General features: G+C 33.0%; 1 protein-coding gene and 1 long non-coding RNA gene across 4 annotated transcripts in view; one reads left to right on the top strand and one right to left on the bottom strand.

The window, feature by feature from the left end:
• Nucleotides 1-3,349: 3,349 nt before the first annotated feature.
• Nucleotides 3,350-4,651, bottom strand: LOC117239590. Of its 2 annotated transcripts, none has more exons than XR_004494487.1 (3): nt 4,415-4,651; nt 4,129-4,334; nt 3,350-4,046 (listed from the first exon to the last, which is right to left on the bottom strand). It is a non-coding gene; the product is annotated as an uncharacterized LOC117239590 (long non-coding RNA). The 2 variants fall into 2 exon arrangements; XR_004494488.1 differs by having other exon boundaries at nt 4,420-4,647.
• Nucleotides 4,652-9,441: 4,790 nt separating this feature from the next.
• LOC117239589 overlaps nt 9,442-14,816 on the top strand; it is a 31,381-nt gene continuing 26,006 nt past the window's right edge. For both annotated transcript variants that reach the window (XM_033505299.1, XM_033505300.1), the window contains exon 1: nt 9,442-9,946. In XM_033505299.1, coding sequence (XP_033361190.1) covers nt 9,862-9,946 — 85 coding nt within the window. In that variant the 5' untranslated portion in view covers nt 9,442-9,861. The remainder of the gene's footprint in view (nt 9,947-14,816) is intronic.

The raw sequence follows: 14,816 nt of genomic DNA on the forward strand, positions 1-14,816 counted from the left end.
CCTGGAAGTCTGCGTGTTCAACGAAAATTATTTAACGTGGGATTAACAGAAACGCGGATATAATCTGCGTCCCAGTGATGAGATTATGGTAATACAACTTGTTTGCTGCTCGACGTGCGGTGACAGTTAGATTTAACTGTCCTTTCAGCGATAGAATTGTAAATGGTAAAAATCAGCGCGTATATGCCTTTAAAAACGTGATTCTCGAAATTCGAAACATATACAGGGTGGTTGGTAACTGATGGTACACGCGGAAAGGGGGTGATTCTACGCGAAAAAAGAAGTCGAAAATATAGAATAAAAATTTTTTTTTCTTTTAAATTTTTCCATCGAGACAACGATCTACAGTGAGATCCGTTGTAACGAGACGTGATAAAGTGCACGCGTACCGAGCGAACATTCAAAGTCGATTTTCTCGAAAACAAAGCCTCGAACGAAAAATTTTTATTCTATATTTTCGACTTTTTTTTTCACGTAGAATCGCCCCCTTTCCGCTTGTACCACCAGTTACCAAACCACCCTGTATATCTTGTACGACACGCAATATTTATCCCGCGGCTTCTATATTTATTCAGCGGATTTGGCACGATACTGGTCTGGCTTAATAATCGAATGGCACCCAGACACGTCACAAATCTCTTTGTCATCGTTCAGATATGTCTTCCGGTTGTTTGAGCACTTATACAACTTATACGTTGCACTACCGTTTGAAAGTACACCTATAATTTTTTCAGTTTCGGCAAGATGTATTTTAATCGTAAAGTTATGGATAAACGAGAAAATCTGCTACCTCGCAGTCCTTGCCATGATCTTATTATCATTCTTATACTCGTAACTACATTATATAATAATATCGTATAATTATATGACAGAGAATATTTCAACATTGCTAAGTTGTTTTTTAGAAGCCAACAGACAATAAATTTGACACTTGTAATTGCCAAATCCTGAGTAATTTTAGAATAACTTTCCTCCTTGTCAAGCTTTTTATCTTCAAATTCATTAATTTATAAGTTATAAATCAGATTGACTAGGCTTTTCTAAAATAATAGAAAGGTTTCTGACATTTATGCGAATAATGATATTTAAATATATATATATATATACACCATAGTATATGCATGTATAAGATAATATATATATAACCAGTATATATAATAACGTATAATCATTTTCATAAACTTATCATCATTTTTATAAACTTAAACAATTTATTAAAGATTATCATAAATTTAAATAACTTATTAATCTGTCGACTCCATAAAAATGTGCTGCTTCTAATTATTAATTTACCATAAATCTAAACATCTTTGACAAAATCACATTATTATAAATTGACCAAAGTGTCCGGATGCTTATGAATGTTAATATATGCACCCGCAACGAAAAATCAGTACAAGAGGGTATTTCGTATAATTGCGGTAAAAGAAGAATAACGAGTGGCTTGATGTTATTCAAGATCGTTTAAAGAGAACTGATTCTGCTTCCTCGATGGGAGAGCATTCGTCGGAGCATTCGTCGTTATTATTGCGTCGGAAGTAGGAAGCTTCGAAGATATTGTTGCGGTATTATGATAATGGCTCGGTAGCTTGCGACTGCATATTTACAGACTAGAGTCTAGAACGATAAACAAGCTGCACATAGTGTTCACAGCCATCCAAACATTAGATATATTGAATCATTCAATCGCGTAATTCTTGGCAGATTATGCGTCACTCACTTTCGTATTTTGTATACTAATACATTTAACCCGATACATGCACGCGCGTAAAAAAAATTATTTTCCTCCGTTTGACGTCTTGCTTCTTATCTAAAGATTTTCAAATGTCTATTCGGCGTCTCGCCTAATAAACGCGTCAACTATTTGTTCGAAACATTCCGCGTTGAATGTCAAGGATCTGAGACATTTTACGTAACATCATACTACGAAATAGCAGTCGAAAATTGTACCCGTTGGTTTTTGAACGGTCGACTGTTCAATGACTTTAACAACGTACGATATAAAAAAATATAAACCATGATCTACACCCACTATATCGTGCTACGTTTTAAAATCATTCGGAATCGCCGGTTACTGGCTTAGAATTGAGAGATAATGAAACTATTTGCGATAAAGGATCAATTAATGACCCACCATACATGGCATTACGATACATTTCGTTCTGAACAAAATTTTATTTCTTCATCGTCCAGCATGCTTACAGTTGCGAGCTTATAAAACAGGAAAATATAAGTGGGGAAATGCTTAATTCATAAACACGACTAACTGCATTACGATAAGCTTCATTTTTATCTTTCATTCTGTGTAATATAGGATTGATATAATGATACAGGATATAATATGGAGTAATATTAAAAATAAATTTTGTTCACCCTCTAAACCATTATAAATATAGAACAACTTTCTACTCGTTTCCTTTCTTTTTATCTCGAGTAATAATTTAATTTGGATAAATATTAATAATCTTTCTAAATTCGAGTAATAATGTACACCTATTACAGGTACGTTCTTCGAATTTGAGATACCTCGTGATACCTTCGGGACGTATTTTCCCCTTTTTTTCCTCTCTTCTATTTCATCGCTGGTGTGATTTGCTCGACGATTATTTTCCTGTACAGTAGAAGTAATTTTTAATTTCCTAGTAACATATATTTATTCAACGGGAAGGAGCGAGATATGTAATCGATGCTTCTAGTATTTAATTGTAACGTTATGTACGTAACGGTATAATCTTCCCGCAAAAAAGTTATACCGCGCGTCCGGCAAATATTTCCTTGATAAATACTATCGTTTTATAGTACGTCGATCGTGGAAAATACAATGGATCGGCTGTAATACTACATAGGGTCGATAGTAATACACGTTTAACTTTATCAAATTAAGATATTTATTGATTTAAATTATAATAATAAGTAGAACAAAAGTAAAATTTGTAACCGATCATCCAGAATCGCAATTATGACAAATATAAAAAAACATCTTGATAGGTACATTTTTCATGTGCCCAATTTTTTCACTCGCTACATTGCACCAATTTCTTCGTCTGGTTTCATCGTGCTGTAGGATTCCCAGCATACCAGACAATAATATTCTTTATCTTCTTCGTTATTAGATTCATTCTTTTCGTATAGATATTAAAAGAACGTTGCAATCGATCTCGGTCATACTTTCGAACGTAAATTATAAATTTTGATTAACGAAACGCGTAAAACTGTTAAGTAACGATCGCTGTTACTTAGAAAAAGGCTAGATTAGAGATCAAAAAATAGAGAAAGCAACTACCTGCAAAGGAAATATTTATATCACAATTTTCAGTAAGAAAGGGTTACTTTAGGATATCGTACATCATTATAGAGAAGTTATTTTATTCGCTATATACATGTTTATGTTTAATCGCTATATGCATTGTCTAACATTGATGGGTGTATCCCAAATGTTATTTCTCATTGTATATTCAAAATTTGTGTTAATATCTATCACATGTTTTGAGATATTTAACGCATTACATTTGTACAGCCCGTTACCACGGGCCGAACCAAATGCTTAACATTTTCATTACATCGCTTTAATTATAATCAACTATAGTATTTATGTACACATCAGAATCTTATAAAATTACAATTATATAAAAACATTAATTATTTTCAAGTGTAAATTGTCTATGTATGTTTTTCTGTATCACGTATTTCTATGTGCCATGAGCGCTCAATTTCCAATTTAACGTGCACAGGAATCATTATTTAAACTGAAGTATGGAAATTAAAACGCATGACCTCACGAGTAATTGTGAACTCTTATGCGAATATTAAATGATGAATACGACATGACGAATATTTCTTCAAAAATTTAATGTCCACTGACATCGTCATCATTGAATATTGAACGAACTAAAATCATAAAATCATGCTTACAAGAATCTCACAAACTAATACCTGACAACGAGTCAGCTTTGAGCTTGAGGTGAAGAACTTTGGTGTTAATGTTCTTCGTCAGTATCATCATCGATATCCAAAGAACCGAAAATGCGAGGCCACACTTCTAGTATCTGTAAATTTTGCAACTTTTCAATCCAAACGCTCAAAAACGGTGGAACATTTGTGATATCTAAAAATGTCAAATTCTTCTACCTGAATGAAGTATGACCAGGTCCAGCCGAAACATTGGAGGAAACAGCTTGCCACAATTATCGACGACCAAAACACCAGTAAATTGGAAGTCATAGATCTAGACTCATTGTAATGTAAATTCTCAAAGTTTTTTGTCCGGGATGAATATAAGTAATCAAAGATTTCACCGATCGACATCGCTAGCCTCACACAAAGCTTTAAAAGTACTAAAACAATAAAATTATATCTGTAATATTCGAAAATCTCGATTTCCTTTAATTCGGTCAAATATAAGCTGTCAAAGAACCTAACGTAAATACGTATTATTATCCAAAAAGCACCAAACAAATGAAGACAGTACAACCACATCTGTAGTATCTGAAAGACTTTAAAACTTCTACTCGACTGTAGAGTCTGAGCAGTGCAGAATTCTCCGGCTCGTAACGATAGTTCATACACGATTATAAATTGCAAGATATAAAAAGTTCGAAAGAGCAAGAGAGTGCATGAGAGACAGAAATCGTGCATGACAGACAGAAGTAGTGAGTGAGACAAAGAAAAGCAGAGGAAATATATTAAGGGGGGGTGGCATATTGAACGCATTCATTTAAATAATGAACTGAATAGGAAACTTGTTTCCTGACATTTATGAGATGCAGTAACATTTGATGAATACAACAAAATTTGTTTCTATTTATCTTCAGGAAAATGGTGGTACTGAGACGATCCGCCGGTGAGTCCTTTAAATTTGTCCTGCCACATTGTCCTCATTTGCATCATGACCCTACTTAAGAGGACTGGTCCCTATCACCGCGCGCGGTCGGTCGTAGGTGCAGTAAATGACATCCGAATTCTTCATGGAGTTTATCGAAAATTTACTGTTCAAAACGATTGGTAGACAATGTGACTTCGCAAATATCGCATCTTACATTCTTTATAACAGAGGAAAAAAGTAAAAATTATTTAAATTAAAATAGAAATAAAAAGAAGGAGTCGCAGCGCGCGTATTAATCCGCGCTTGGTGATTGAAGACAGTCGTCCGATTGCGTAATAATCCACGCTTGGTGATAGAAGACAGTCGCAGCGCGTGGATTAATCTGCGCTTGGATGCAAATGGGCTAATGTGATATAGACCAAAAAAATCAAAAGTCTTTGTTTTTTACATGGTAAATGCTATGCACGCATATAATAATTCTTAGAAGCATTTATTTTCATGAAAATCAATCGAGATCTTAACCTTATGCATTTCTGTACTTTTTGGCTTTTTGATCGTATTATCAATTATTATAGATATATTATTATTATTATTATAGATAATTATTATTATTATTATTATAGATGAAACTTCAGGGAAACTACTTGCTTTCTGATTGCGATGATTTCTGAATAACTTGCAAATCTCAACATTATGAAACACTTTTTTTCTGTACATGATGTAACTATCGGTCATAGTTTACCAGATAGTAGGAAAATTCTATTAATATCACTACAGTACGTTGTACTTATAATTATGGGTCCGTGGCAGCATAAGCGTATTAATTGTCAGAAATTGAATAGAATGACCTGGTCGAAAATTGACGCTTATTTTCAGTTTATATATACAACGAGGGTGAGTCTAAGAAAAGCTCCTTGCGCAACTGTATATGAGAAATTGTAAGAAATGTCTGTTATATATAACTCAATTAATAATGTATATAATAAAATAAATATAAAAATATCATCGATGTGTTCGTTTCTAATTGTGCACAGCACTTTTTACAGTCACGCACATACAATTGTGTAAAGAGCTTTAAGATAGCCCAACTTCCGTTTACATGTATACATTATAAACGAAAGATAGGCGGTCGGCAACCAGATTAACACGTACGCTGATAAGGGCGTATAATTATAGACAAAATTCAGACGCATGAAACATCGATCATTTTTTGGGAACATTTTGGTAACTATGCTTGAGTAAAAATAAACTATACAATTACAATGTTGATTTCTACAACATATCTAAAAGTCATCGGGATCGGAAAGGAAGTAAGTTTTCTATAGTTTCACTGGATAGTTAAACTACAAAATTCGCTAAATAAACGATTATGAATAGTATGTTTCAATACGTAACAAAAACTACAACTCCAACTTTTTGTGGACGAACTCGAGTCATAAGGAAAGAACAAAAATAGTTACAATTGATCAGACTAGTAAATACTAGATTAATGCATCAGATGTCAGTCTTTCGGCCACACCAAAAATTATTCCAATAAAATACCGACTTGCGTTAAGTGTGCCAAAAATCATCCGATCACTGATTGTGCAATAAAAAGGTCACGCTGATAAGGTGAAATGTTTACCACTGATCGTTCAATAAGACGTCACATCGATAATGTTAAATCTTTTAACTGCCACGATAATCACCCTGCTAGTTACATTGTAGCATTGAAAGTAATTGCACCAGAATCTCCTCAGCTTTGATAAAAGTCGCTCATATATATAATACATATGTGTGTGCCATACTCGACTAGTCACAGGTCCCCCATTACGAAGATAATCCCTCAATTTGATAATGAAGCTATTATAAAGTTATATACATAAGTAACTGGTGTTAACATTCATACGAAAATTATCTGCCAAAAATTCAGTAATCCTTATAAACATACATAACGAACAAATGAATTTTCTGGAACGATAAATGGAACAATTCAACACAATGCTAGATCACACCTTACGAAACTCAGGTCCAATAAAAGCAAATATAAATGCTACTGCAAATATAAGCCCAATAAAAGTGTTACGTTTAAAGAAGCAAAAAGAATTATATCAAACATACAACAAAAGCATAGGTATAAAAGAAAAAAATAAACACAATAACTAATCAATACAAAATAAACATAAAACACTTGACCTTCAGCTGATGACAGGAAAAATTATAAAAGAATATCCTTTTAGATAAGCCCTCTATAAGGCTGATTACAAGTATCTTCAATACAGTACTGCGATCAAAATATTTGCAAAAGCCCGGGGTTAGGTTGGGATTTGCATTTAACGACATCATATAGGCCAATCTTGTTGCTATTAATTATATAAAAAATACTAGCGAGAATAGTACTAAGTAAACTGAAATCAATCATCTCGTCTAGAAAGCTTATTATCTAATCACCAGTTTGGATTTCGTAATAAACATCCTATAATTCAATAAGCGTATAAAATTGTTGATACTATCATTACATGCTTTGAAAAAAAGTTATATTGTTCAGCCATATTCCTAGATATCGAGAAAGCATTACCGTTTAAAATAGCAATCAATTTTCCAGCTTTATCTCTAATATTACTATCTCACTAAATCTTACATATCAAATAGAAAATTCATAGCCAAATTTCGAGACAGTTACTCCAATCTATACTCAATAAATGTTGGTGTTCCACAAGACAGTGTCTTAGGATCTGTACTTTATATGGCACTTTATATGCACGATAACGTTAACACTGCCTCTCAGTTTCTGCAGCAATCCCTAGTAAGTTTGTAAACTTGGTTCTTAAAACGAAAAATAAAACTAAACGAGGAAAAATCCAGACGCATTACCTTTGCATTAAAGGAGCAAATATCTCATACTGTATCTCTGAGTAACAAGCTGCAGTTGTAAAATATCTAAGCATCTACGTAGATAGGAAATTAACGTGGAAACACCACACCCAGAAGAAAATAGGGCAGACTAAAATAAAAAGAAGAAACATGAACTATTTAACGAGAAGGAATTTAAAACTGAACTCAAAGAATTAACTTTTGTTATACAAGACCATCATTAAAACTATCTGAATCTTTGGAATCGAACTTCGATGTACAGTTAGCATGAGCAACATTAAAAAAATAGGAGCTTTACAATCAATAATCCTCCTTACGCTCGTTAATGCTCTCTGGTATATTAAAAACTAGGATCTTAGAATAGAATCAGTCGATAGTACAATAACGGTTTTTGCAGTGAGATACACAAAGGAATTAGAAAACTGTCTAAGTCTACTAACAAACAACTTATGTTGTGCATTTATCCCGACAAAAAGGAATTAGAAAACCGCTTAAATCTACTAGCAAACAACTTATATTTTACATTTGTCCCAAGGGGATTGAGTAAGAAACATCCCAATGATCTGCTTAACTAAAGCATTTAATAATCTACGAACAAATGTATTTATGTAACTGCAAGGCACGAACTACTGGGAATATATCTACAGGCTATTGTTCCAACTCGTTATACCAATTTACCGAATGTTCTCATGAACAAATTGTGAATTATCTCGAGGAAACTAAAAAAAATCTTCATTTGTGCTTTTTCTGTCCATTTTGCGAGATCCGTATTTCCTGACGTTTCTAAAAACTTTATTTCCTGTTTTGTCTAGATTTAATATTGTAATAAATTGTTACTAATCATCGATAGTTTTCTCGCTACTTGCTAATCTTGGGTTCTGAATATTTCCATACATGCGTACACAATTTTGTTAATTCTTTTCAGAATAGTACCTGAGCGTGGATATTTAGCAAGTATACGGGGAAAAACTACTTTCTGGACAATTTCGCACATTTTTTGAAATCAACAAAAAACAAGACTTATTTTGGAAATGCTGAAAAACATAATTAGAATCATTAAATTTGGGGTTTTTGTTACGTTAACAATTTCTTAACGACCAAAAATACAGTCGTTATAAAAAGTATTTGTACACCGAGGAAAACCCATTTTTCGCGATTTTCCATTTTACGACAATTTAAGCTATTAAATCACAATAGTTATAATGTACAAAACGTCTACATAAAAACGTGGTGTATCGGTTAATAGCGGGAAACGTTCGCTTTGTATTGGAACAAAACACGAAGTGCAGTTTCTGCAAAATAATTAATATTCTACTAATCATTATTTCTCTTAATGTCGAAGCAAAGTATAAACTTCATTTCAGAAGAAATACGGTGAAATCCATCGAATGTTGTTCTTTTTCTAGCGGACTAAAATATTAAAACTTAATCTTCTCAATAAATCTGTTTTTTCTTCTTTACTTTTCGTACAGTTATATCGATAAAAAAAAGAGTACACCGTATTTTCACTCAATTTTTTATTTATTTTTATTACTACATATATATTCCGTTTTTTTTTTTTTTTTTTTTTTTGAAAATATCTACGATTTGTTTCACCGTACGGCGCGGTGCGGGGCCGCTTCGAAGAGAAGAGGACTTGAAGCTGTTCCATCGGGAGTGAGCGAGCGAGCGAGACGGGTCGTCCCACGACGGGGCGGCTCGTGGTGGGGTGTCAGCCGCGGCTTATCTGGCGACTTTATGTATATTACGATGCCCAAGGCAGGAACACGAGCAGTTCACTGCTGGCTAACTGGTCGGAGAAGTCGGCAAAGCTGAGTCTGAGCGCGACGGCCCGGTTCATCGAGAGAAACGTGTTCGAGAGCTAACGACACTGAATTAAGACTTCTGACACACGTACGCGCACATATATACTACAAATACACTGATATCGATATATAAATATATACACAGACGTACAGATATACATATATATACATTGTATATATTTATATAAACGTATATACATACATAAAAAAGAGAGAAACATCAACCGTTGGCGAACCAACCGAATAATTACGGATACATACGCGCGTGCATACCGGTCAGGTGCGCGAAAACATAACCGTAGTGGAAGCTCGGGGCGGTCCAGAGTTTGGCAAACTGATCGAGCCGTTATCGGTACTTCTCAGTGATCACTACGATCCAGGATGATCGTCCTCGCGTGGTCCTTGTTTGTGCTGGTTTCGTTACTCGTCGCCACCAATCAGGCGTTTCTCGCTGCTCCCGTATCAGGTATTGACAAGTGATCATTTTCTCTTCTTCTTGTATGTTAATTAATTCTCTTCTTTTCTCTTCTTTTATACTCTGTCTCGTATTATTTTATTTTGAACGAGAACTGAAAACGTTGCGTGAAATCGTTATGAATACCGTAACGAATATATGTGAAAAAATATTAGTTGCTCGGTATGAATTACCGTTTGTCGATTTAAAAAGTTAAATACGATGTGTGTAAAATAGTGTGGGATGTGAGTAAATATATTCGATATAAATTACGTATCGATACGAAAAGTACAGTATATATGTATAAAACAGTGTAAAGGAAATACATATAGACATACGTGAGTAAATATTAGTCATTCGGTATAAAATAAAATTTTGGATGTATTGGTAAAATGGTATTTTTTCGAATTCTCCTTCGGAAAGTAGTTAAAGTGTCGGACGATAAAGTCGACGTCCTCACGTGGCGTCTCCGGTTGAATTTCCGCGTTGTGTTGGCGAATAATTGCCACACACGTTTTCGTCCTTGTATGCACGAAAGACGCGAGAAATTGTTTCGATGGAAATTTCGAGTAAATGGCGTGACTTTCTCGCGTGTTTGATAAGACTGGTGAGTGTAAACTGTAAACAGTGATCAGCTATGCCTAAGGTTGTATAAGTTTAAACCGGACGGACGCACGCGGATTTGTATGGTTTCGTGAATGAATCGCGACTACGATTTCGTGATACACGGTCCTATTAATGCTTCCATGTATCATCGTTCGAATTCACGCATCGTTCAATTATTGATCACAGTGAAGTTGAGGCAGCGTAGCTTTATACACTTACGTGGAATACTGGTTCGTAATTGATTCGTATTTTGATATTTGAATGTTATATTTGGTAGCTAATACTTTATGTAAATAGGTCATTTATGTAACCTTCAAGTCACGTGGAGGTATAGAGAATTCATACGTCGACTGTCGACCGAATTTTGTACGCCTTACTTTACACATAGTCGATATGCTATCACTTATGTCAGTACGATAGAATATGTATATGTACGTAGTTCGTAAAGTGATTGCAATTGCTTAAGCGCTTTATGGAGCGTTTGACAATTTTACGAATGTTTTTACACATTTAAATTTCTTTGTTTACCGATTATATTTTAATGGTAAACGCGTTGACAGATACACCGTATAATTAGTTTATACAACTATCTTTATATCTTTATGTCTATGAAAAAACGTGTTATTTTAGCAGTTTTCATTGCCATTTATTGCACACACCTGCGAGCATGTATACACTCGAAAATATTTAGATCTAAATTTCATAGGCTGAAGTAGCAAAGCATAGAGTGACTACGAATTAATTTAGCTAGACGCGTACTGTAATAGAGCCACAGAACTTATACTAAGTTACTCCGGTCATAGTATCAGGTATAGGTTTATTATATATTTAGACGTCGTTTCAAAATTAATTGGAAATTGCGCTATACTTATTGGTTATGAGAGTCTGTTGCCACTATTTGCCCTCTTAAAACTGCCAAACACATTTTTTTGGAGTTAGTACGTTTAAAGGTTCCTACTGTCGCCTAAGTTTTAGGACACTGAACAATATCGTTTCTTCTGCCAAGAAAGCATACGACTTTCCAATTATTAGGGGATTATGCAAAGTTCCAATACTTTTATCTTTAATAAACTATTACAATTATCTTTTCAATAATGGTAAGATAAAGCGTTTACATTAAAAGGAAGAATTACGCTTGTTCGTGCACGTTTAAAGGAGTAGCCGTACTAGAATTTTATACTTCTTATTCTGTTTTATAATACTTAATTGATATTATGAAGACGACAATTTGGATTAAAAAATTGTATTATTTGATCGTAGATTATTTCATTTCAGCTCGTGTTATATCGCGTAAAATATAAAATGTATAAATTATAATGATCGTCTATAACTCACGATACCGGTACGACGTTCCTTAAACTGTACCTTCTTATAGTCGAGTCGTTTGATTTCTCTCTCACAAAAGTCCCGTTAATTTCTAAGGTATCAGCAACGTGATCCGAAATAATTGAAATAATCAAAGAACACAGAATTCGATGATGTAAATGACTGGAAAAATAATTTCGAATGGAATTTGGCGTTAACACAACGTTAGTCCTTAATAATCTAAAAAAAGAAATTCATTCTCTAATGGCATTTCACATGTTTAATCTGGTTTTATCCATCAAACGGATTGTTTTAACTTCCACGAATCGTCAGCTAGGAGGAAATAGTTAGGTAAGAATTTAATTTAAGACCGGTTAATATTTCCGACAAGTTCGTCACGCATTACTATTGATCTTTGTACAAATTCACCGATTATTCTCGTTTATAGAAGTTTCTTATTTAGAAATTGTACATAGAACTCAATCTTACATCACATTATTATCGATTTATTTTCACTTGTTAATTTCCATTATTTAGCTATGAAGCATAGAGTTATGCTTTGTTCGAACTTCTTTATTTCAATCTATATAATCTTGTAATTTTTATTTTTCATTAGATTGGAAAATTTCGTCGTTAGATTTTTACTTTTACAAATCTACTTATTCAGGTAAAACGATCCTTACAATTTTGTTTAATCGAATAAAAATTACGACTTCCTTGTTTTTTATCTAGATGCAATCTTTGTACAATTTTTTCATCAAGAAATATCGAATAAGTATTGTGTATTAGATCGTGAAAGCACTAAAAGAATATTTTAATAACAGTAGTTATTACGTTGAAGACTAATCAATATTTAATTTACTTAAAATAATTGAACTTTTCCTTTCGAAAAGAAAAAGAAAGTAGAAAAGGAAAACAAATAAAAAGCGATTTTCCTATAAATCTGATATCTTCATAGATATCGCCCTTATTTCTCAGGCAATGTTTATAGCATAGTTTGTTTATAACGTTCGATCTTACGAACCGACACAATTAAAAACTAATTAGCCAGAGACTCGAATTATGAAGCTCCTTCGCATTGATCGATGCCAGTACATACGTATACTACTGACGTTCGATCGCTATTTCTAGCAAGGTTTATTCGATAAAAGAGACATCCACCAATGATCTCATTCGATCTCTATGTTTATGGATGTCATTACAAAAACGTCATCCCTTAATTTCTGGTCCAGTATAATTCGTATTAGTCATCTAACAAGTTATTTCTTACTCACTCTTACTACTCACACAGCATGAGAAAGTTTGGAAAATTCAGTTTGCAGATATAATTTGAAAATTTGTTAATTCTCTTGCCTTGCATGTATTTAAAATTCTAAAAATTCTTCTCTTTCGGATAACACAAAAATTCCTCTAAGCCTGTTCTTTTTCTTTTTTGTGCAATTTAAAATTTCGAAAATCCTCCTAATTCCTAATGGAATTTACAAATTCTAAAAACACGTCTTCTTTATACATCCTCTATTTACTAAGAAAATTATTGTCAATGCATCCTCGTGCCAGTAAAATTGTCTTTTTACTTGATTCTGGAGCTGAATGTACGTGTTTTCATTTTCTCGACAATTTTTGATATTATTATATTGCTATATTATAATATATTGCTCATCATAGTACTAAAATAGCGAGGATATATGAATATTTGTCTTAATAATTATGCTCTTGTCCTCCACAAGATTTAAGCTTATCAACCATTTTTAAAAGAAGTGATTTCTAAATTTTGTTCATTTTCAATTACAATTTAACGTTAAAATTCTCCCGCTTATTGATTATAACAAAAAATGGACAAAAATATACTTATCATATCTTGTAATCTTCAATTATTAGCAAGCTTTATATTACCTAGGGCTTAAAGTAATAGTTGATTATCTGTAGCAATTTTTATCAAGATACAAGTAAAATATACATATACCTATAGGCGATATCAAAGAAAAGAAACTCTCATACTTGTATGTGTTAAAATGAAAGAATTTCTGTCTTTGGCTACGTGATTTTCGTGATCACACCGCACGAGATTACACGGTCTGCGTTTTCATTGTACTTCATACGCGATCGTTATCACTTTCGAGATATTTTCGATGATCAGGATAATGAGATCGAAGTAAAACTGCAAAAAATACGCGGCTTAATTTTTAATGGATCGCTCGAGTAATCGGTTACATCGCAATCGCTAATGATCACGAGTACGGTCGAGTGCTTTCTTATTATCGATCGTAGAACTTGAACATTTAGAATCTTCGTAATTAGCTTTCATATATTTCATTATATTTACGATTGGATCAGAAAAGGTTTGGTTTTGATAAAAATTTGCTTAAATCAGACTAATAAATAGGGATTGATAATTAATAATATCAGTAGATTCATTGGTGGTAATAGGAAGATAATAGATTTATCTTTTAACAAAATTCCTGTATTTCAATTAACAAGCTTCGTTATATCTTTTATCTTTGGTATTATTATTTTTGCTCTATCTTTTTAACAAAGTTTTGATATTTTAATTTAAGCCATTATTTTTTTATCTTTCAATATTTTTTTCTTATGATAATCGTAATCAGTTATTTGTTTAAAAATATTTTTTTGTCCCTCGTTTCGTTTTATCGATAAATAAAGTTAGTTGCAACTATAAATATGTACATATTGGACTGAAAGAAATATGTACAATTCAAATGTGTACAAGATTTGAAATATTTATTACCAGTGCTATTGGAATAGAAAACTGATAAAGTGTATATATATATATTTATGTATGCGTATGATATACATATATGATTATAACAAGTTTCCTATTTTCGAGGGGTGTCTCATTCGAAGACGCATAATTTCGCTGAAACAATACATTTCTTTTCACGGAATTTCTCCTCTATTTGGATGGATTTACTTTCAAGTACAACACGTGATTCGATTTCTTGAGAACCTGACT

The sequence above is a fragment of the Bombus vosnesenskii genome, unplaced genomic scaffold, assembly GCF_011952255.1.
Source record: "Bombus vosnesenskii isolate JDL3184/JDL3185 unplaced genomic scaffold, Bvos_JDL3184-5_v1.1 scf7180000014105, whole genome shotgun sequence".
In the NCBI taxonomy this organism is placed as follows: domain Eukaryota; kingdom Metazoa; phylum Arthropoda; class Insecta; order Hymenoptera; family Apidae; genus Bombus; species Bombus vosnesenskii.